The 23,546-nt window shown below is 40.6% G+C and overlaps 1 protein-coding gene across 8 annotated transcripts in view; it reads left to right on the plus strand.

Annotated features, from left to right (window-relative positions):
• Positions 1 to 23,546, plus strand: part of EXPH5 (exophilin 5) — a 105,956-nt gene that overhangs the window by 63,021 nt on the left and 19,389 nt on the right. For 5 of the 8 annotated variants that reach the window (XM_069080823.1, XM_069080821.1, XM_069080825.1 and 2 more), the window contains one exon: positions 12,823 to 12,871. The exons of the other annotated variants lie outside the window; for them this stretch is intronic. In XM_069080823.1, coding sequence (XP_068936924.1) covers positions 12,823 to 12,871 — 49 coding nt within the window. The remainder of the gene's footprint in view (positions 1 to 12,822; positions 12,872 to 23,546) is intronic. 8 annotated transcript variants of the gene reach the window in all.

The raw sequence follows: 23,546 nt of genomic DNA on the forward strand, positions 1-23,546 counted from the left end.
AGGGTGTTGTATGAGCCAGAAAGCAGAGAGAATTAATTATGGTACGATATATAATATACAAAAGAGAAAACAAAAGCCGCATCCAAAGCTGAGAAGTCAGAGATCTGGGAAGTGGTAGGAGCTAGAAACTGTTATCAGGGCTTAGTGAAGAAAGCAACTTGCTCTGACGGTGTATTCCTGGGCAGTGTTAGTATTTATTGGAACAGCTAGATATGGGGCTTATGAGCTCCCATTATGATCTGAATAAGTTGCCTTGGTAGGGAGGCAGATATTGTCTCCATATAATGAAAATGCTCCTAACAATTAGAGCTGTCCAAAAATGGAATAGTCTGCCTCATGAAGTATTTTTTCTGTCTCACTTAAGGTATTCAGGAAGATGCTGATTGAACAAATTTATTGGGTATGTTATAGAAAGATTCATGATTTTGGTAGGTTTGTCCTTATAACCTCAGAGGTCTTTTCCAACTTGGAGAGACTATGAATGGCATTAACTTTTAGAGTCTGGGCAGGATTACTCCTGTGAATGAGAGTCACGAAGTCTAGTTGGCACAAAGTCACAGCAACATTTCTAGGGTGTGGTCAGTGTTTTCTATGGGGCCAGGAATACTTTGAGAAAGGTTGAGTAAACGTACAGCCTTCCAGAGACTGTTGACTTAATTATACCCCATTATTATGGGGTCATTAGTTCTGTGGCCTAAGAATGTACACAATAATAATAATGAAAGAAGAAAAGAAGGGTGGTCAGTACATGTGGTGCCAATTAAGTGGTGGGCTATATAGAGGGTTTTCATGGTCTGTGCAAATGGTGCCTTAGTGCCAGGCCCCTTGGAACCAATACTGTGAAGGACAATTAGCATGAAAATTACTTTATCCCAAGAGGGGTTGAATTCATTGGATCATAGATTTAGAGCTAGGAAAAACCTTGAAAGTCATTGAGTCTGACTCCCTCATTTTATAAGGAAACTTAGACCCAAGAAAATGAAATTACTTTCTGTAATGGGAATGCAAATTTGGAAGATCTTCCCTGCCCCTAGGCTAAAGTGCACCTGAAGCCTGGGGTGGGAGGCTTGTTTTTCAGTAGATACTTTTTGATTGGCCAGTGGGTCCAAAAGGTTGTTACATTCTCTGAGCCAGGAGAAGGCTATATAAGCCCTGATGTGTAGCTTTGTTTTGGGGGGCTCACTTTGAGAAGTGTTCTGTGATTTGATCTGTATTCTGGGAAGCCGTTGTCCAGGGCCCCCCCGGCTTTGAAAAACCCAGATGTTGACTGGGTATGGATGTAATGGTTGGACAGTTTGGAAATCTGTCTACTTGATCTGTTTCTGTCTTGATAATTCTGCCTGTATACTTTGAAGTTCGGGGTGCTGACCTTTTCCCCTGAACAAGGTAAATGATATATGTCTGACTGATTAAAGTAAGCTTGTTAACCCATTTTGAGTTGCTTTCCTTTATCAAAGCAGATCCAAGAACCTGTATTGGCAGACACCCTGGAGACGCTGGGGTGCTTGCCGCTACACTTTCCCAAGGTAGTAAGTGACAAAACTGAGATTTGAACCTAGGTCCTCTGGTTCCACGTCCAGTGCTTTTCCTATTGTAGCACACTACTTCTGTTAATTTTTCAGGGGTAGAAGAGTGCATGACCTCAAAACTCAACCCCCTCACAATCAAATTTATACTTTAAGTCCAAAATGGAACAGTATCTTTCCCCACCGAAACCCACTCCTGCTCCAGATTTCCTCATTACTCTTCAGTGTACCGTCATTCTTCTAGTCACCGAAATCTGCAACTTCAGTCTCGTCCTCAACTCTTCATTCTCACTCACTTCACATATGTAATCGGTTGCCATTTCTTTGTTTCTATAATCATAGTATTTGATTATAGAATCAAATACTATGTCTCTCTCCCCTCACATGGCCACTAGCCTAGATCAGGCCCTCATTAACTCTCACTGTGAACAATTGAAACTGCCTCCTAATTAGCTTTCTTGTCTAGTTTATCCCAACTCCAATTCATCCTCTGCACAGCTTCCTAAGTGATGTTTCTAAAGTGTACCTTTGGCCATGTCACTCAGTAAACTGCAGTGCTTCCTATAAGTCAAGGATCAAATATAAATTCCTCTGCTTGGCAATTAAAACTCTTACGACTTAGCTACCATCCTACCTTTCCAGCCTAATTTCTTATCCCTCCTCACATACGCTATGGTCCAGCCAAACTGACCTTCTTCCCATTCCTCACATGGGGCACCCCATTTCCCTTCTTATGCCTCTGCCTTGGCTGTCCCTCATGCCTAGACTATGCCCCACTGCCTCTGCCTCTTGCATTCCTGGTTCCCTTCAAGCTTAGCCTAGATGCCTTCTTCTACATGAAGCCTTTCCTGATCCCCTCAGCTCCCTAATGCTTTCTCTACAAAATTGTCATGAATCTATCTTGTCTGTACTTATCTATGTACATGTTTTCTTTCCCAGCTGGAGCAGGTACTTTTGTTTTTGTATCCCAAACACCTAGTACAATGCCTACCACATGCTTGCTGATTGTTTTAGGACTGTAGTTTTCAAGATCCCTTGCTCACTAGGAAAGGGCTAGAAAGCTGTTGTCAAGGTCACTGCTTTTGCTAACCTTGTGACCCTAGATTTATCATGATCCAGCTCTTCAGTGCACTTTATGCCTAAACCCACTAGCTTAAGGCACAAGACTTTCCCAGGGATACACATAACTTAAGAGAGTACAAGTGGAGAAACAGAGGTTTGGCCTAGTTCTCTTGCATTCATTCCTTTCTGTATACTCAGCTCTACAGACACAATTAAGAGGCTAGTTCAGAATACCAACCCAGAGGACTGAACTTCTGTCTGCTTTTTAAATGTTGCCTGCAGGCCTCTCAGCATAAAAGAGACTGATACCCTCATTAGGGCTATTAGCAGCTAGCTGCCAATACCTTCTAGCTCAACTGTCCTGCCTTTGCAACTGAGGTTAATGTTGTATTTAAGCCAGTTTGGGTTTTGGGGGTTTTTTTGAAACTGGGTTTTTCTGTCTTGCTCAGGCTGAAAGTGTAGGGATGATTCATAGGTCAGATTCATTGGAAAGAGAGTTTTGACCTCCTCTGTTTCAAACCTGGGCCAATTTCCCCCTCTTTAGGCAGCCTGGTAGCTCCCTGGGGCTCACCATACTGGTGCTGGACTTAGTTGAGTTACCAAATTGACATTATTGTTTTTTTTGCAGCTCAGAATTCCTGAGCTCAAGAAAACCACCAGCTTCTGCCTCCCTGGAAGTAGGGATTAAAGGCATGCACTACCACCCTGGCCTGTTGGGCCAGTTCTTGAGAATATACAGAGAATATCATTAAGTAAGTAATAGCATGGTATAATGGATAAAGAGCCAGTCTCAGAAGCAAGATAACCTGGGTTCAGGTCCCATACTTGTTGTGTGGTCCTAGATAAATCATTAAACCTCTCATTGCTCCAGAGTAGTGGTGTCCAACTTAAATAGAAATGGAGTCACTCAACTATATATAAGGATCCCTGTGGCCACATCCTGATGAAGAAAAATCTATATTAACATTATCTGTGTTCTATTGTATTTTTATTTATTTTGTTAAATATTTCCCAATTACATTTTTATCTGGTTCAGACTGCACTCTGGCATGTGGCCCATAGGATAAAACCTGCCAGCTGTGTATTTGGCACCTCTGAGCCAGACAACTCTCTAATAGTATAAGTCACAGAGCAGGTGCAGATCTGCTTTGGAAACAGGAATTTTTTTTCTCTGAGAGTTCTGCATAACAGTAAAATCACAAGTCTGGCCCAAAAGTTCTTTTAAACATTATCAAGTAGATGAACAAAGATGCTATTTATAAATCACTGCAATACCACATTGAGGACATTAGAAGGTCCAGATAACATCATTCATAATAGCTATACCTGGTTCAGAATATGGCCTTCCATTCATCCTTCCTCCCTATATGAGCCAGGTTCATACTCCTTGGAGGGTCAACTTAGTATAAATCACAGAACACCATCCTCTCCCCCAGGGAGTGATCTAGCTCAGGGGTGGGGAACCTGGGACCTTGAGGTCACATGTGGCCTTCTAGATCCTTGGGTGAGGCCTTTTGACTGAGTCCAAATTTTATAGAACAAATCCTTTTATCAAGGGGATTTGTTCTGTGAAATTTTGAGTCCGTCAAAGGACTGACCTTTTAGAGCTAGAGGGTCATACGTGACCTTGAAGCCACAGGTTCCTCACCCTGATCTAGTTCAAAAGTATCAACTACATGACCAAAGATGCATCCCATGACACTCCCAATTCTAGTCTAAGCCAGATTAAAATGTAATTGGGAAATATTTAGCAAAATAAATAAAAACACAAAAACATGCACAATATTAATACATCGTTTTCTAAGTCAATACACAGTCCTCAGGGATGCTTATTTATTATTTAGTGGCCCCCATTTCTATTTGAGTTTGATATCACTGGTCTAGCTAATGAAGAATCAATAGGTTATAGGTGATAATTATCCTGAGGGAACTATAATCATTAGAGGTTGAGGGACTATAGCTGTGGATTCATTGGTTATAGAAATTTTCTGTGCCAATTGAAAGTGGAACCTGCTCTCAAGCATATATTATAGATCAGCTTGAGACTGTAAGAGGATAAGTGACTTATCCAGGGTGACATACTTAGAATGGGTTAAAAATGGGCCTTGAGTCTAGGTTTTCCTTTTTTTTCTCAAGGCAATGGGGGTTAAGTGCTTTACCCAAGGTCACACAGTTAGCAAGGGTCAAGTGTCTGAGACTAGATTTGCACTCAGTCCCTTCTGACTCCAGGACCTGTGCTCTATCCACTTCACCACCTAGTTGCCCCTAGATTTTCTTCACTCTAAGGGCAGCTCTTTATCTACTCTATCATGCTGCCCCATTCTACCGTGTTTCCCCGATAATAAGACACTGTCTTATTATTTTTTTTGGACAGAAAAACACCAGAGGGCTTATTTTCAGGGGAGGGCTTATTTTAATGAACATTGACAGCAATTTTAATAAACAGGTAAATGTGAACAAAAAAATGTACCTTTATTCAATAAGCAAATCACTGGGGAAGAACAGGATGACGCGCTCACTGCTGCAGCTCTGATTGGATGCAGCTCGGAGTGTGGCATGCGTTTCACGGGGGGGGGGTGGGGGGACGGTGCATACAGAGGGTACCGTAATGTAGCATGTAGCGCAGGGGATCACCTTCACTACAGTAGCAATTTCAATAGGGCTTATTTTTGGGGGAGGGCTTATTTTAGAGGAATCTTACACAGTAAGGGGAGGGCTTATTTTCGAGATAGGTCTTATTATCGGGGAAACACGGTATCTGGTACACAGTTATAGTTCTCTGTCCTAAGAAGTCCAGGGGGAAAAGTAAGTAGTAGTTGAATTTTTGCTGGGGGCTGGTTTCAGTGGACCCCTAGAGTGCCCTTATCTTTGGTTCTAACAAAAAAAAAATAAAGGTACCCCTCAGGAAATTGGAACCTAGTAAATGAACAGTGCAACTCAGCCATAAGCAGCATGGGAGGGTCTGGGTGGTGACAAGGAGGTGTTGAGGTCCCAGCTTTGGTGAGTCTGAATAGGTCTTATTCCTGGTTATCTCAGGCAGGCCTGTGCTGGTGGTGCTCTTCACATTTATAGTCCTGCCTAGCCTGACCCAGTTCAGGAATAGTGCAAAGGGTGTGGTGAGGGCAGAGCATGCGGTATTGGGCATCTAACACTCCTCAGGGGTGTGGTACTTTGGGTGAGGAACCCTTCTTACATGGGGGAAGGGCAGGAGCCAGTTCTCTCCCGTAGTGAAGAGGCTGGCAATGGGTCAGTCAAAACAGAGTCTGAAAGAGCCAGAGGCAAAGGGGACACCCTCATATCAGAGTGAAGTAATCTGGCAGCAAGGGGATCTGAAGGCAGAGAGTCAGAGCTAAAGGCCAAGTAAGTAACTGATTGGTTGATAATTAAGTAAAACTGGAAACTAGGTAAATCAAAGGAGAGCTATGTAGTCAAAGCTCAAAGGAGGGTCCCTGTAGTTGGGGACATTTGTTTGTTTTTAAGCTGTAGCTAGCTTAGCTTTGAAAGGGGCTGGAGCTCTCTTCACCTGACCTTCTTAATGGGTTGCTGCTGCATCTATTCACTCTTCCCATGTGTGGAAGCCCATGTTCAGGATAAAACAGATATTAGGTGGTACTTTGTGCTGCCCACGAGGGCTGCAGGATTGGGGTATGGTAAGACATGATCATTGGTAGGACAATAGAATAAAGTCAGGACTGAGCTCTTCTGATCTTCATTGGTTCAGGGTTTGTATGTTAGGTCTCACCTATTCACTGGTTACTTTCAGGACAGCAGAGTAACTTGAGTGCCCTGAAGGTGAAAAGTATTACATGCTTTTTTTCTTCCATTCATCATGGCAGGGCTGAAGGAAACTGTCTCAACCTTCTCACAGGAAGGGCTCATTTTTATTCCACTTGTTTCCACCTTTAATTTAATTTAATAATTTTCCACAAGTGAAAAGTCTGAGAGACATAATTTCTGGGTAATTAAGATCAATTTATTAATTATAGCTAGCAAATATTTAATAAAATGATAGTCTTTATCTCATAAACCAAAGATGCCCCCTGGAGAACACTGAATGCTTAAAAAGCCTTTGGAAAAGGAAGTGTACCTGAGGATGGAAATCAGCTCTGGTTAACAATGAGAGGGTGAGCATATTCATGAGGAGGTAGGCAAACAGTCTTCAGCTCCTCCTGCTGAGAACTTGACCAATCAACTGCCTTCAGCAATCTGGACCAAAAAAAGTCTTTCTCTGCCCAGATTGCTCTAGCTAGTTTTCCCCTTCATAAGCTGGGTTGCCCTAAATTCTAATGGAAGGTCCCAAGAACAGGGGTTTATTTCCTAAGTGCAAGATCTTGCCTAGACTGGATTCTGTTTGTAGGGTCTTCTAGTTGGGTGGGGTCCCACCCAAGATGGAAAAGCATGTACCCTGAGGATTTGGGCAATCTAATCTATTAGCAATGTCCTTCAGAGACTGGCTGACTAACTTATAGGGGTTGGTTTCTGAATAAGGAAATAGAAAGGAAAAATCTTAATTAAAAATTAGCTGTTAATGTAAGAGAAAAATAATCATTTATTATACCATCTACATTATGGAACATTCCGGAATGATCTTCATGTGACCCACTCTTGATGCTATTGTGTGATCTAATATAACAACATAAAAACAACAATTCCCTGAGGCTTGTTTCCAGCATTCTCTTCTTACACCCCTACCTTTTATCCAAATCACATAAGTGAACAGCAATAACATTACAGCCTATCACAGCCCTTTCACTGTAGGCTTGTGTTATATCGAGCAATATGGTGCCTGAACTTTGATGTTTCAGGACAAGTCATAGCCACTTGTGCCTGGGTGAGCAAAGGGTTCCTGGAGGCCTTCCTGTAACTGTAACCATTGGAGCACCTTCATTCCAGTCAAGTCCAGGACTAATAGGAGAAGGAGCTTATATTGCCCAGGACAAGCCAATGGCTTCACCAGAGCCTCTGGGTATGTCTGTTGAAGGCCTGCCTTCTAACTATTTTTGGATCCTTAAACACTGGTGGATCCAGATGGTAATAATAGCTCCTGAGCAAAGGGTAGGCTAAAGTATTTAAAGGATTATTTTCTAGTTTCATTTTCTATTTCATTAGTGACCTTGATAGCCCCCTACAATTCTTCATCCCCTTTATTCTTCTACCATTTTATTCCCTAACCTAAAATTTTATTCCCTAACCTTTTACCCCTGCCCAGTACACTTGCACCCTTCTCAGTTTCCTTTTGTGTGTTATCTTCTGCATTAGATTGTAAACTCCTTGAGGGGAGGGATTATCCTTCCTTTTTCTTATTTGTATCTTTAGCACTTGCTTAATAAATGTTTGGGGCAGCTAGGTGGCACAGTGGATAGAATGGTTGGCCTGGAGTCAGGATGACCCACGTTCAAATCTAGCCTTAGATACTTATTAGCTGTGTGACCCTGAGGAAATTACTTAATCCTGTTGACCTCAGTTTTCTCATCTGGAGAAGGAGACCACAAACCAATCCAATATCTTTGCCAAGAAAATCCCAAATGGGGTCATAAAGAATTGGCTGTCAACAAGCAACAAAATAAATGTATATTGATTAATTGTGGAGTTTTTCAATATTCTATTCCAATGCTGCTTCCTCTATTCTTTTCCTTATTACTTTCAGTTAGAAGTGATCTCTTTCTTCCTTAAATTCCTATAGTATTTTGCCTACATCACCACTATAGCACTTTGCAGATTCTGCTTTAGGTTATAATTATCTGTATGTCCATTTATCTCCTATTATATTGTAAATTTTCTTTAGAAAGGGGCCAAGTCTCTTTTTTTTTTACCCCTCCACAATAAGAAGCATGTAGTGTCTAATATATAGTTAGCACTCAGTAAATACAATCGTAGATTTAGGACTGGAAGGAGCCCTAGAGATCATCTGCTCCAAAGCCCTTATTTTATAGATAAGGAAAGTGAGGTCAAAAGAGGTGAAGCAATCTCTCCAAGGTCACATAACTAGTAAACAGCAAAGCCAAGATTGGACTCGGGTATTCTGACTCAAGGTCTTATGACTGTTGAATGAGGGCATAAATTCATGAGCATAAAGGCAGTATAGAAATTCTAGTTATAGTTAACATCACTAGAATTTCAAAGAGAGTAACATTAGTAAGAAACCATAGTATTCATTCTACATATGCTTTTGAATTTGAACTCTATAAAAATAAGTTAAACCATGACACTCTAGCTCTGTTACATAAAAAGTAACAGGAACTCTTTGTTGTTGTTGTTTTGCTTTTGGGAAGGGGGAAGGCAGGGCTATTGGGGTTAAGTGACTTGCCCAAGGTCACACAGATAGTACATGTTAGGTATCTGGGGCTGGATTTGAACTCAGGTCCTCCTGTCTCCAGGGCCAGTGATGTATTCACTGAGCTACCTAGTGACCCCTAGCAGGAATTTTAAAACTAAAAAGTCAGGTCATGAAGTATATAGACTCACAGTCAATGTTGGTGGTTTGGTGTGACTGAAACTGCTAAGATGATGATGTGAATTCAAGAAGATCAGGAGGCAGTGTTCTACAGCAGGAAGAGAGCCAGGACTTGAGCAAGTCATTGAACTCTTCTGGGCCTCACTTTCTTCATCTGTAAAATGGGGGAGAGTTGGATTAGATGTAATCTCTAAGGTCCCTTCCAGCTCTACATCTTTTTACCTTATGACTGAATTCTGTTTTGAGAACTCTTCTGACTCAATTACTTTGTTTCCTATTTCCTTTAGTATCCAAGTACTGGAGTTCTGTAGAGAGTGCTGAGTAATTAAGGCCCACAAACTCTTAAACAGCATGGGACTTGGCACCAGTTTACATATTCAAAATGTTGAAAATTTATCAATTAAAAATTTTTCAGCTCAACTAAACCCACTGTGAGAGTAAAAGCTGATTGTATAAAACACCATAGGCCTTTACAAAAAAGTTTCTATAATAAATATGTTATATTTTGTCTACAATGCCTCAAACGTTTGTCATCTCAGCATTTTGGGAGTATTCCCTTCAATGAGTCAGCCTGAAATCCCTCTGCACCTTAGCAGAAGTCTTCATTGAGTAGCTGTGATTGAAAACATCTGTCTTTGGTTACTTGCTCACTAGTAATGAGACTCTCCATGCCTAGCTAAGCTGGGCCTCAAACCAATCAATCAGCAATCATTTCTTAAACTCCTACTGCGTGCCAAACACTGTGCTAAGTGCCAGGGATACAAAAAGAGGCAAAAGACCTTCCTTACCTCAAGGAGCTTACAATCTAATGGCATAGACAGCATGCAAATATATAAAAGCAAGCTATATACTGGTAACAGTAACAGGGTTAGTACTAGATGCCTTTCTGCCTTCATAGAACCTGGCAGAGCCTGTGGTCCACTGGTGCCCACAAGTCATTTCCAGGCTACAATGAGGCATCATGGGAGGATTTTATTGGAGGAATAATTATGCTCTCTTTGTAAAAATAAAAAACAGATTATCCTTAGGGATTCCTCAAAATAATTTATTTTTTAAAAATCTTATTCCTAATTGTAAAATACATTCCAATCGCATCTCTTTTGAAAAAAAAAAAAAAGACATTTAAGTGACTTGTGCAAAAATGCATGTGCCAGTAGAAAAGCATCTGCTGGGTTCTGATACTTGTCATTCAGAATCCCAGAATCTAGGAAGTGGAAGGGACCAGTAAACTACTCTAATCCCACTCCATACCTGGTTTATTAAGTGTCTGTTTTGTGTCAGGCAATATGGTAAGTGCTGGACATACAAATACAAAGAATGAAAAATTCCTACTCACAAGAAGCTTACACTCTAAAAAATCTTTCTTTGCTTGAAGATCTCCAATGATGGGGAACCCCCTACCTTCCAAGGAAGCCTACTCCATTTTGAATAGCTCTAATTTTTAAGAAATTACATCCAAGCTTAATTTGCTTATTTCTAACTTCCTCTCTTTGCTCCTAGTTTGGTCTTTCTGACCACCAAAATAAATAATTACTCTCCCTCTTGGAAGCCACAAATTACTAAGAAGACAACCATCATAGGGTCATAGACTTAGAGCTAAAAGAGATGACCTTAGGTCATCTACTCCAACCCCCTCATTTTTCTATATGAGGAAACTGAGGCCCAGAGAGGTTGTCAGGGTCACCAGTTTTAAAATGTCTGAGACTGAATTTTAATGCATGTCTTCCTGATACCAAGTCTATCACTCCACCCACTAAACCATGCTGTCTCATATCCCTATTGGACATGTCATCTAACCTTTCAGTGCCCCAAGCAACTGTCTAAGACTACAAGGGCAGAACAGGTGCCAATCTGCCTCGGTAGACAGGTTTGCTTGTCAGGAGTTCCCCATACCAATGAAATCACAGATCTAGTTCAAAACAAAACAACCCCACTGTTGACTCATATTGGGTCTGCCACCCACTAACACCCTAAGATCTTTTTCAAATACTATCTAACCATCTTGTACTTATGAAATTTACTAACTCGAGTATAGAACTTTATATTTATCCTTGTTAAATTTCTTGTTAGATTTGGACCTGTCAAGATCTTTTTGAATCCTCTCAACCAGAGTGAGCTGTCTTTTTTAGCTTTTTGTCATCTGAAAATCTAATAAGCAAGCATACCATCTATGTCTTTATTCGAGTCACCGATGAAAATGTTACACAGCACAGATCTCTGAGACACTCTACTGGAAACCTCCTTCCCACCTTTGATGTCTAGTCTTTGAAATCAGCCATTCCAGCAGTTTTGAATCCTCCTTATCTGTGGTTCCCAGAGGACAAAATTGTGCTGTTATCTAGACCACATCTCTCCATCTTGTCCAAAAGAATATGATGAGAAACTTTGTTAAATGCCTCACTCAAATATAGGTAAATTTTATCTACAGCATTTCCTCTTATCTGCCAGTATATTAGCCCTGTCAAAGGACTCTTCTTGGCCTATTCTTGATAGAGTCATACCAGCTCTTTATGATGCTCACTCTTTGCTACATACTTGATAACCACCCATCTTATCCATTCTAAGTAACTATGAGGAAACTGTCCAAAATGTTTTGGTTTTGATAGGTGTTTTTTTTCTTTCAAGCCATGTAGTAGGCAGGTAGGTGGCATGGTGGATAGAATGCTGAGACTGGATTCAGGAAGACCTGATTTCAAATCCAGTCTCAGATACTAGTTGTATGACCCTGGGCAAGTCATTTAATCTGTTTGCTCCAGTTTTTTCAACTGTAGATGGGGATAATAAAATACCTACCTCCCAAGTTTGTTGTGAGGATCAAATGTGATAATATTTATAAATTATTTTAACTAAGGGTCACAAATTCTTAGCATAGTGCCTGGCACATAGCAGATGCTATATAAATTCACATTATTATCAGTATCATTATTAATATTGTTATATACTAAATTGTATAATATCTTCCTAGGAAACAACTTCTGGGAAAATATTTTCTCTATGAAGGCAGATGAAATGCTATTTTGTTTCTCGTTAATCCTAGGTTCATCTTCCTTTGAATTAAATTTTAATTGATATCTTTCATTTTTACATTACTTTTATTATTCAATATAATCCTCTCCCTCTACCAGAGTCTTTCCTTATAACAAAGAGTAAAACATCTTAGTGCAGTGTACGCACATGGAGTCCTCAGGGCTGGGGAACCTGTGGCCTCAAGGCCACATGTGGCCCTCTAGGTGCTCAAGTGGGGCCCTTTGACTGAATCCAAACTTCACAGAACAAATCCCCTTAACAAAAGGATCTGTTTTATAAAACTTGGACTCAGTCAAAAGGCCAAGGACCTAGAAGCCCACATGTGACCTCAAGACCACAGGTTCCCCTTCCCTGGCTGAAACAAGTGAATTGTTTGAGTCTGGGAGTTCTGAGCTGCAAGAAGACTAAAACTGATTGGGTGCCTGTACTAAATCAGATAACAATAAGGTGAGCCCTTGGGAGCTTGAGGCCCACATGGCTACCTAAGGAAGGGCAAACCAACCCAAGCTGGAAACAGAACAGTTTAAAGTTTCCATGCTGATTAGCAGTGGGGCTGGCCTCTGAATGGCTGCTGTACTATCAGCCTGGGTGAAATAGTCTCAAAATAAAAAGAAAAAACACTTTTTTGAAAAAAGAGTGAAAAGACAGTTTAGTAAAATTAACCAACACATCAAACTGTGAGGTCTGTCTTTTAATAACTGACCTCCTCCCTAGATTCATCTTTAAAGAAACAGTTTTAAATTCTTTCCACAGATATGATGGCTTTCCCAGAACATCTGTTGCTGTGAAGGGAACCTCCAAGGTGAGTTATTGTCTGGATTTTATGCTGAGTTGTCTTCAATCTAGAAAGTAAAGGTTATTGGGGTTTAGGGGCAGAGCCAAGATGGCGGAGTAGAAGCACGAACTTCCCGCGGCTCCGGCTTCCACCCTCCCCAATCCATGTAAAAAGGGGACTCTAAACAAACTTTGGAGCTGCAGAACCCACAAAATGACACAGAGAAGCTAACCTCCCGCTGAGGACAGCCCGGCAGGCCGGCAGGAATCCACCAGCGCAGAGCTCTGGGAGCCGAGCCCAGAACTACGCTGAGGCTTTAGCCCCAGGGCGGGCCTGACCAGCTGCCAGCCAGAGGGACTCCAGATCAGCAGCAGCCGTGGCCTTTTCCAGATTTATCAATACATAGATGCGAAGGACAAGGTGAGAGGCCAGTGCAGTCTGGACTTTGGGACCCAGGAAGTGGGAGTGCGTGGCTTTTACCCCCGGAGTGAGAAACCACTGAGACGCCAGCACAGCCTGCCAGCGCCACTTGGCGGCTTCAGCTCCTGGCCTGCAGAGTGTAGGGGGACCAAGCACCAGTCTGAGGGGTCATCGCTCTTGCTTTAACCTGCTTGGATCTGGATTGCAGTCTAGGGTGGAGGTCCTGGGGTGTGTGAGCAGCTTGCCAGAGCATGTGGAGACCTCAGGGAGGGCACCCATCTAATACCTCTGGCAGCTGAGAAAACCCCAGCGTTTGGGACGAAAACTCCCCTGTCTGGTGGCAGAGTCCTACTGTGGCAAAAAGCCCAAAAGTCAAATCATTGAGTGGCAAAATGAGCAGGCAAAAGATTCCAACGTTACACTCCTATTTTGGGGATAAGAAGGAGGAAGGCATGGAACAGGAGGAAAACAGTGAAGTCAGAACTCCTGTACCAAAAGCTTCAAAGAAAAATAAAAGCTGGTTACAGACCATAGAGGACCTTAAGAAGCAGATAAGAGAAGTGGAGGAAAAATTGGGAAGAGAAATGAGAACAATGCAAGAAAATTATGAAATGAGAGTCAACAGCCTGACTGAAGAAAATAATACCTTAAAAACCAGACCGACTCAAATGGCAAAGGAGGCTCAAAAAGGCAATGAGGAGAAGAATGCCTTAAAAAGTCGAATTTGCCAGATGGAAAAAGAATCTCAAAAGCTCACTGAGGAGAATCATTGCTTCAGAATTAGATTGGAGCAAATGGAAGCTAATGACTTTATGAGAAATCAAGATGCTGTTAAACAGATCCAAACAAAAGAATAGAAGGCAATGTGAAATATCTCATGGGAAAAACCACTGACCTGGAAAATAGATCCAGGAGAGATAATTTAAAAATTATTGGACTGCCTGAGAGCCATGACCAAAGTAAGAGCCTGGAAAGCATCCTCCAGGAAGTTCTCAAAGAAAACTGCCCTGATGTTTTAGAACCAGAGGGCAAAATAGAGGTTGAAAGAATCCACCAATCACCTCCTGAAAAAGATCCCAAAAAGAAAACTCCTAGGAATATTATAGCCAGGTTCCGGAATTCCCAGATTAAGGAGAGAATATTACAAGCAGCCAGGAAGAAACAATTTGAATATTGTGGAAACACAATCAGGATAACCCAGGATCTGGCAGCTTCTACACTGAGGGATCGAAGGGCCTGGAATGTGATATTCCGGAGGTCAAGGGAGCTAGGATTAAAACCAAGAGTCACCTACCCAGCAAAACTGAGTATCATGTTTCAGGGGAAAATATGGTCATTTAGTGGAATACAGGACTTTCAAGCATTCTTGCTGAAAAAACCAGAGTTGAATAGAAAATTTGACATTCAGATACAAGAAGCAAGAGAAGCATAAGAAGGTAAACAGGGAAAGGAAATCATAAGGAACTTACCAAAGTTGAACTATTTTTTTTTTAAACAATCGGGGTTGAGTGGCTTGTTCAGGGTTGCATGGCCAGTTGTTGTTTCTGGGTGTGGTGCTGGGTGTCTGGGCCCGGATTTGATCCGGGTCGTCCTGGCACTGGAGCCGGTGCTCTTGCTCGCTGAGCCACCTGGCCAAAGTTGAACTATTAACATTCCTACATGGAAAAACAATAATTGTAACCTATGAAACTTTTCTCAGTAGTTGAAGGGATTAGAAATATATATATATATGTCTTTATATGAGGGTATGTGGGCATATGAATACATATGTGAATGTGTGTATATACGTTTACAGGTATACATAGATAGAGGGCACAGGACCAATTTAACAGGAAGGGATGATACTTAAAAGGTGAAATTAAGAGGTGAGAGGAATATAATGAGAGGCTATGGGGAGAGACAGAGTGGGGCAAACTATCTCATACAGAAGAGGCAAGGGAAAATGGTTACAATGGAGAGGAAGAATAGGAAGGCAAAAGGGAATAGGTCAACCTTATTCCTATTGAATCTGGCTTGAGAAGGGAGGGAAATACACACTAAATGGGGGATCTCACCCTCCAGGAGAATAGGGGGGGAAGGGGATGTGAGGGGGGATGATGGAAGGGAGAGCAGGCTGGGTGGGAGGGAAGTTGGAAGCACCCACTTTTGAAAAGGGATGGGATCAAAGTAGAGAATAGAACAAGTGTGAGGTGGGATAGGAGGGAGGGAAATATAGTCAGTCTTTTACAATACATCTACTATGTTATTGTTTTGCATTAGCCACACATGTACAACCTATACTGAACTGCTTGTCCCCCCAGTGGGGATGGGTGGCGGGGGGGGGAAGGGAATGAATCTGGAATTGAAAGTTTTAAAATCAAATATTCAAATATATATATATATATATATGTGTGTGTGTGTGTGTGTGTGTGTGTGTGTGTGTATACTATTATTAATACCATCTTACATGTAATTAAGAAAAAAGATATACAGGCACTGAGGCATAGAGATCCACTGGAAAAGTTGAAATGGGTATGGGAGAAAATATGGGAGAGAGCAGATTGGAGGTGGGGATATACTGTGGGACTGCTGTTTTGGGGGGATGGGTGGGGGAAAAACGGGGAGAAAATTTGTAACTCAAAATCTAGCGGAAACAAATGATGTAAATCAGCAGTTAATAAAGCATTTAAATTATTAAAAAGAAAAAAGAAAGTAAAGGTTATTGTCAGGGCCGTGGTGTAATGCTATCCAGAATTGATGTTATTCATGGTCAACTACTTATTCAAACAGGATCCTCACAGTTCAGTTTAAAGATATTTACTTTACCAGGCACAGTTCTTCTTAATGAATCCAAAGATCCCCTGCTGCAGTAGGTTTCTCTTTTAGCTATCATAATGAAGGCACAGTTAATAGATTGCAAAAGGGAGAAAGCTCAGCCTCAGCAATTAAACCAACATGTTTATATCAGTTATCACTTGTGACCACTCGAATATTTTTTAACTGCTGGGGATCTCAAAAAGACCTGAGGTTTTTTGGTTCCTAGCACGCCAACAAGGCTTCCTGGGAAAGCAGAAGTCTTCAGCTACCTGGGATATACCCCACTATTCACAATGTGCGTATTTTACTCCACTGATTACCATTTTTATTAAAATTCAAAGCCATGGATAGGTGTAGTTATTATCAATAAGGATAAACAGAAGATGTTTTCTCTGACCTCAGAGAAAGAGTTGGGCTCCTACTGAAATAGATTCATAGATGGTTAGCACAGGAAGAGCTATTGGAGAGTAATAACAAGCTCCAATTTTCTCATTTTATAGTTGAGGAAACTGAGACCCAGAGAAGTAAAGCCAAAGGTCACACAGTATGTAGCATAGTGGAGACTCAAAACTAGGGCTGCTAACTTATTAGGCATCCTTTCCACTATATTATGCTGCCTCCTCTTACTACTTTGTAATATCATGGTCTCAAATTCAATTGAGTTGCCTACTATAAGCCATGAACTGTGCTAGGCTCTAGAAATACAAAGACAGACAAAAAAAATCTATGTATTAAATCAGCTTACATTCTATTGGGGGAAAATAATATATACAAATGAAATTAAATGCAAAACATATAGAAAGCAATTTCTAAGGGAGGGTGCTAGCAACTAGAGCTATATTGGGGGTATAGGGAGGGAAATCAGGATAGGTTTCTTGTATGAAGTATTCTAATTGACCTTTGGAGGAAGCTGAGGATTCTATCAAAGGTGAAAAAAGAGTGCATTATGGCTATGGAGGCTGATGTGGTATATATATATGCAGCTTACACAAAGGCATTAAGATGGAAAATAGAATGCTGGGTTCTGGGAACAGCAAGAAGACCCATGTAGCTGGACTAGACGATGCATAAAGGAAAGTAATGTGCAGTTAAGACTAGAAATGTGGAAAGAAGGCAATCTGTAAATGGTTTTAAAAGTAAATAGAGGACCAGTTTGTGTGTCATTCTAACAACAAGAGGGAATCATAAGATCTTCTTGAGCAAAAGAGTGACATAGTCAGATTCGACCTTAAGAATATTACTTTGGATATATGGAGGGAAGCCTGGAGAAGGAAGAGACTGGAAGGCAGGAGGCAAATTAGGAGGCTGTTTCAATAGTGTAGGAGGGAGACAATGAAGGCCTGTAACTAGGGTGGTGGTTGTATACATGAAGAAGAAGAATCTACAAAACTTGGCAAATGATTACAAGAGTGATAGGAAGGAAAGAATCAAAGGGAAGGAGAACGGAACACGCATTTATTAAGCACCTACTATGTGTTGGGCACTATGCTAGATGCTTTACAAATTTTATCTCTTCTGATCCTAACAACCTTATAAGGTAGGTGCTATTATTATGCCCATTTACAGTTGAGATTAATCAAGGGTGACTCTAAGTTTTCTAACCTGAATGACTGGAAGGGCAGTAGTGAGAAGTTACAGAAATATGGAAGGAAGAGGAGAGGGTTTTGAGAATAAAGATATTGAATTATGTTTCAGACATGTCTAATTAAAGTTTCCTATTGGGCATTCAGTTATAGATTTTTAATGGACAGCTAATGCACTGTACAGCACTGGAATTTAGAAGATAAACTAAGGCATTAGTTTATAGATAGATAGATAGATAGATAGATAGATAGATAGATAGATAGATAGATAGATAGATAGATAGATAGATAGATAGATAGATCTGGAAGTCATCTGCATAGAGGTGATAATTGAACCTATTGGAGTTGATGAAATTACCAAGAAAGAACTTAGTGAGAAGAAGGCCTAAGAAGGTATCCCCCACATATAGGGGATGAAGCAAGGATGATGATCCAGCAAAGAAGACTGTAAAAAAAGGGATAGACAGGAGGAGAACCAGGAGAGTCGGGTGTCATGAAAATGCAGAGGAGAGAATGTCTAAGGAAGATGAAGCAATCAGTGTTAAACCCCATTGAGAAGTCAATAAGGATAGAACAGGGCACTCAATTTGTCAATTAATAGATCACCAATAACCTTGGAAGGAACATTTTCAGATGAGGGATGAATCAGAAGTCAGATTAGAAGAGGTTGAAAAGGTAGTGTAAGGTGAGAAAGTAAAGATGGTAAGGCCAAATAGATTTTTTTTTTTCTAGGAGTCTGGCTGTGAAAAAGAGAGGAAATTAAAAACGAGAGATGAGACCTCCCTCATGACACCTTAAACAATCATATTACTTCCTTTTAGGCTATTTTTCCTCAACATGCTTGCTTTCTCTTCATCTATCCTTATACTGCCTTTAGTCCTACCAAATGGGACCCCATGGTAACCTCCTGCATCTCCTCATTGTCTTCATTGACTCCTCTTTGCTGGGAGGATGTCTAGGCAAAAGTGCTGCATCTCTTTACCCATAATTCTTGTGCAGATAACAGGGTGAGTATCTTTTGAATTCCTCAGAAGTTTTCACTTCCTTTTCTTCTTCTTCTTCCCTGCAAGGATGCTCTAAGTTTACCTTCAACTAGATCTACAGCATTCAAGAGTTAGGCCACAAAGAGGCATGAAGCATGTGGGGAATGCAAGAGGAAATGTAAACACTTAGAAATGATAACAAGCAGTCCAGTCAACCATGAACTAAGTTAGGAGCTGAATATCTATTCAGGTTTACTTCTGTGGCTCTTTCTTCCAGTTGGTGCTTTTCTGTTAGCCATTTCACAGGTACATGTATCAGAGGATTAGCAGGAAGAAGAAAAATGAATGGAAAATCATTTAAGTGCCTACCATGTGCCAAGCTCTGTGATAATCTTTGGGGAGCTTATACAGAAGCAAAGATAGTCCCTGCCCTTGAGAAGCTTATATGTTGATAGAGGAAAACAACAAGCATAGGAAAGTCATAACCAAAGAGTGGTCTGGTTCAGAAAGTGAAATGGATTGAGTGGATCCACAGGCACTAGACTGACACATTCCACCCAGGTACAATGGCAGATGATTATTTCTTGGTTCTAGAACTGAAAAACTGAAAGGAAGTAGCATTAAACTATCCATCAGATATGTTGATTGCCATTATTATTTTTTAAAATCTATCCTGGACTCTGTCCAGCCCACTCAGAACTTGCTATTTGTTTGGGTCTGCAAGCAGTGTGGTGTAGAGTATGAGCAACAGCCTCCAAAGTAGAAACATTTGGCGACAAGTCCTGTTATTGACATGTATTGGCTTGTGACCCTGGTCAAATCACTTTCCTCCCTGAGTCACTTCTCCTTTGGATGCTCTAAGCCAGAGGTGTCAGACAGGCTGGGCTGCATTCAGTCCCCTGTGCTCCTGGTTGCAGCGCGAACCAGATTAAAATGTAACAGGGAAATATTGAATAAAAGAAATAAAATATAACAAAACATAAATGATATTACATTTTTAAACTGTCAATATGTGGACCACAGGAATACTTAGGATTCTATTTGAGTTGGACACCACTACCCTAGGCAACTCTGAGTTTTAGTAGCAGAGAAAGTGTCAGCTTGCATTGGTAGAGGGAGTTTGTTATCTGGGAATGATTTCATGTGGTTTCACATCTTTCCCCAAGAAATTTCTCTTCAAACCAAAATGTTTGAAAAGGAAATGCCACAGGATTACAAAGATGCAATGTTCCTTCAAGAGGAAGCACCCGAAAGATGACTAGTATTCCAATTCAACAAACATTTATTAAGTGCATGCTGTATACAAGGCATGTGTCAAGTGCTAGAAACAGCTCCTGCCAGACACTCCTCTCTATCACTGGCTGAACACTAACCCAAAGTTTTGTGGCCAGGTGCCTGAGTACATCCCATTGCTCTATACACAGCAATACCTAGTAGTATGGTTTTATGCCATATTTTTGGACCCATAAGGTGGGTTGATAAATGGGACCTTTCCATAGAGAAGATAAAGAAAAACTATAGTAATTCCTCTAAAATTAATTTGTTGCCTTACCTAAAGCATTTGATATTATCAGTAAACCTGAACTCTGGTATCTGTTCAGCAGGTTTGGCTACCCAAAGAAGTTCACAAAGAATCCAGGGTTACTTCATAGTAAGGTGTTTGGCCAGTCATGTCTGAGTTGATAGAATCATAATATCTTAGAACTGGTAAGAGACTTTCTGGGAGGAAGAATATCTGTGGAGGTATTCCTTCTATTTCAAATCCTAGCCTTGACACTTACTGAATGTCCTTGGGCAAGTCATTTAATCTCTTTGTGGCTCTGTTTCCTTTTCTATCAAATGAGGGATTTGGAATAGGTGACCTCTGAAGCCGCTTTAAGTATATGTCCCCAAGACAAGTCCTCAGTCCTATTTTCTTCTCTTTATACCCTCTCTCCTTTCTTCACTTAATTCATTGCTGTGGTCCATATGGATGAAAGGTATTCAGACCTGAGTTCTCCTCTGAGCTCTTGTCCTGCATTTTTGGTTTTGGAGGGCAATTGGGGTTAAGTGACTTGCCAAAGGTCACATGGCTAGTTTTTATGATAAGTGTCTGAGGCCAGATCCGAACTCAGGTACTCCTGACTCCAGGGCCAGTGCTCTATTCACTGCGCCACCTAGCCACCCCTGTCCTGCATTTTTAACTGCTCGTTGGACATCTTTACCTACATGAGCCACTGGGAATTAAAATCCAATATGTCCCAAAGTAAACTAATCATAAATTTTCTTCCCTCATCCTTGCCTCTCCTTCTAACTTGCTGGGATTTTTAAAAATTCTTCCTATAACTCCTAGCTCAGTCTCAGTCATCTTTTATTCTTTCATATCCCTCCCCCAACTAGATATCCAATCAGTTACTAAGTCACATTAATCCACCTTGGCATGTTTTACATCTACACCTTCCTTTCCATTCACATGCCCAACATCTTCATTAAGGCTGTTAGAGCCTTCTTCATCTGGACTACTGTAATAGTCTCTCTGGTCTCCTTCCTTCCAGTCTTTCCCCTCTCCCATACAGCTTTATTGGGACCTCACTCCCCATAATCCCTGATGTCCATGTAAATGTAGGTCATAACCTAAACATTAGGCATTCTTCATCCACTTATTTTTCCTGTGTGGATGGTTAGATCAAACTCTGATCTGATTATGAATCTCTCTAGGAGACTCTAAATTTTCCAGGGCCTGATGCAAGTCACATGATATCATCTGCAAACAAGAACATTTTGGGGACCATCATCTAGAGATTCCCTATTCAACTTGGAATCTTCCCTGATCTCCTCCCATCACAGTACTACCAGAGCATCTATCTCCCTATTTTATGCCTAGCTTCATATCATTGGTCAAAGGATTTGTTGAACAAAGATTGTCATATCTTTCGATGAATTTGACATATTTTTGATGCATGCATGAGAGATACCTTCTTGGAAGAGAATCTTCAAAGCAATGTTCTGCTCCTAAATCAAAAGCTTTTTGTTTAAATTTTTCAGTCAATTATGTGATGGCATAGATGTGGTCTACTGTGGAAAATCACATTAAAAAACTACATGTTTCCTACTAATGTCTTCATCAAGGATTCTTGCAAATGTGTGTACAGATTATTCTCATAAAAATTTTATACATATGAGAAAGTAGCCTTATAGGTCAGTAGTTGTTGATGGTCTCACAGTTCACTTTTTTGGAATTAATAAGATACAAGATTTCCCCCCACAATTTTGGTATCTTCTGTCTTAGATACTTCAATGTGTTCATGATTGTGTCACCTCCAGCACAAATCTTCTCTCCATATGCCTCGCCTAATTCAGGTGTTTCTACTGTCTTTATTCTCTCAAGTGACATTTTTGCCTACTCTATAAGCATCTCCAGGAATGTTCTGTTAAAATCCAAATGCAGTGGTTCCTACTCTTCTTGATGGTGAATAGAATTTGTCATAAAAATCTTTGCAGATCTTGATCATTCATTACTTCAGGTTTTATCCTTGAATTCTCAGGATGCCTTTGGTTAGTTATTGCTCTTGTCAAGCTTTCTTTAAACTGATTCTTACTCTCTACTGCTTCTCTTTATTTTACAAGGTGACGCTGCTCATAATCTTTCGCCATTCTCCTAATCAAGACTTTATGAACCAGATTATATTCTTTTTTTTTCTTCTTGGAGGGGGTAAGGCAGGGCAATTGGTGTTAAGTGATTTGCCCAAGGTCACACGGCTAGTTTTTGTGTTAAGTGTCTGAGGCCACATTTGAACTCAGGTCCTCCTGACTCCAGGGCTAGTGCTCTATTCACTGTGCCACCTAGCTTCCACCAGATTATATTCTTAACTGGTACTGGCTTTGGATCTTCTTTCTTGGCATTTCACAAATCAAGGACTTACTGATTAAAGCACGTTTTAGGCTCTTTTTTTCTCTCGTAATTATGACAAATTATTCACATCATTCTGCATGAAATAAAGCCAATATCAAGACCAAAAATTTCAGCATTTTTTCCAAAGGAGTTGCTGAACTTTCAACTCAAGTTTTCATTTTCTTTTCATGGGTAGCTACAGCCTTAATGAATTAGATTAAGTGAGGGTAAACCATAGAAGCCAAGAACATAGGCAAAAGGGAGTAATCTCAACCAAGTGTTTCCTTTATTTCTCCAAGGAAGTATAAAAGATCCATACAATATTCCAAATACATGAGACTGAAAACAGGACAATATTAGCTAATCTTGGTAAAACTGATGGTTTCTACCTGCTATTTTGCTGTTTCTCCATCCTCTGGTGCCTTCTGTCCTCTCTCTTTAAGGTACAAAGCATCATGGTTTCCTTAAGTGTACAAATAACATGATTACAGCAGTTTCTCCAAAATTATCATTCCAAGGGGTGAGGAGGTGCTTTAAAAAAAGACTTTGGGTACTTAATAAGGATTTCTAGACCGTGGTCAGTCAGTCAATAAACATTTATTAAATGCCTTTTATGCGCCACTGTGCTAAGCACTGGGAATGCAAAGAAAAGCAAAATACACAAAAACAATCCAGCCCTTGTCCTCAAGGACTCACAGTTTAATGGGACTATATTTATATGATAATATTCCTTATTCTTAAATTTTTTTAATTTTTCAAATGCTTTATTAACTTCTGTTATAGCATTCGTTTCCTCCAGATTTTGAGTTGCAAATTTTCTCCCCGTTTCTCCCCCACCCACCGCCCCAAAAGAGCAGTCCCACAGGAGATCCCCTCCTCCAGTCCGCTCTCACCCATATCTGCTCCCATACCCCCTGTGACTTTTCCAGGAGGGCATGGTGGATCTCTGTGCCCCGGTGCCTGTATGTCTTATTTCCCAATTACATGTAAAATAGGATTAATTATATATATATATATATATATATATATATATATATATATATATATAT

Source organism: Petaurus breviceps, unplaced genomic scaffold (assembly GCF_028583685.1).
Source record: "Petaurus breviceps papuanus isolate PSGF00001 unplaced genomic scaffold, PetGlider_PUasm1.0 91133, whole genome shotgun sequence".
NCBI lineage: Eukaryota > Metazoa > Chordata > Mammalia > Diprotodontia > Petauridae > Petaurus > Petaurus breviceps.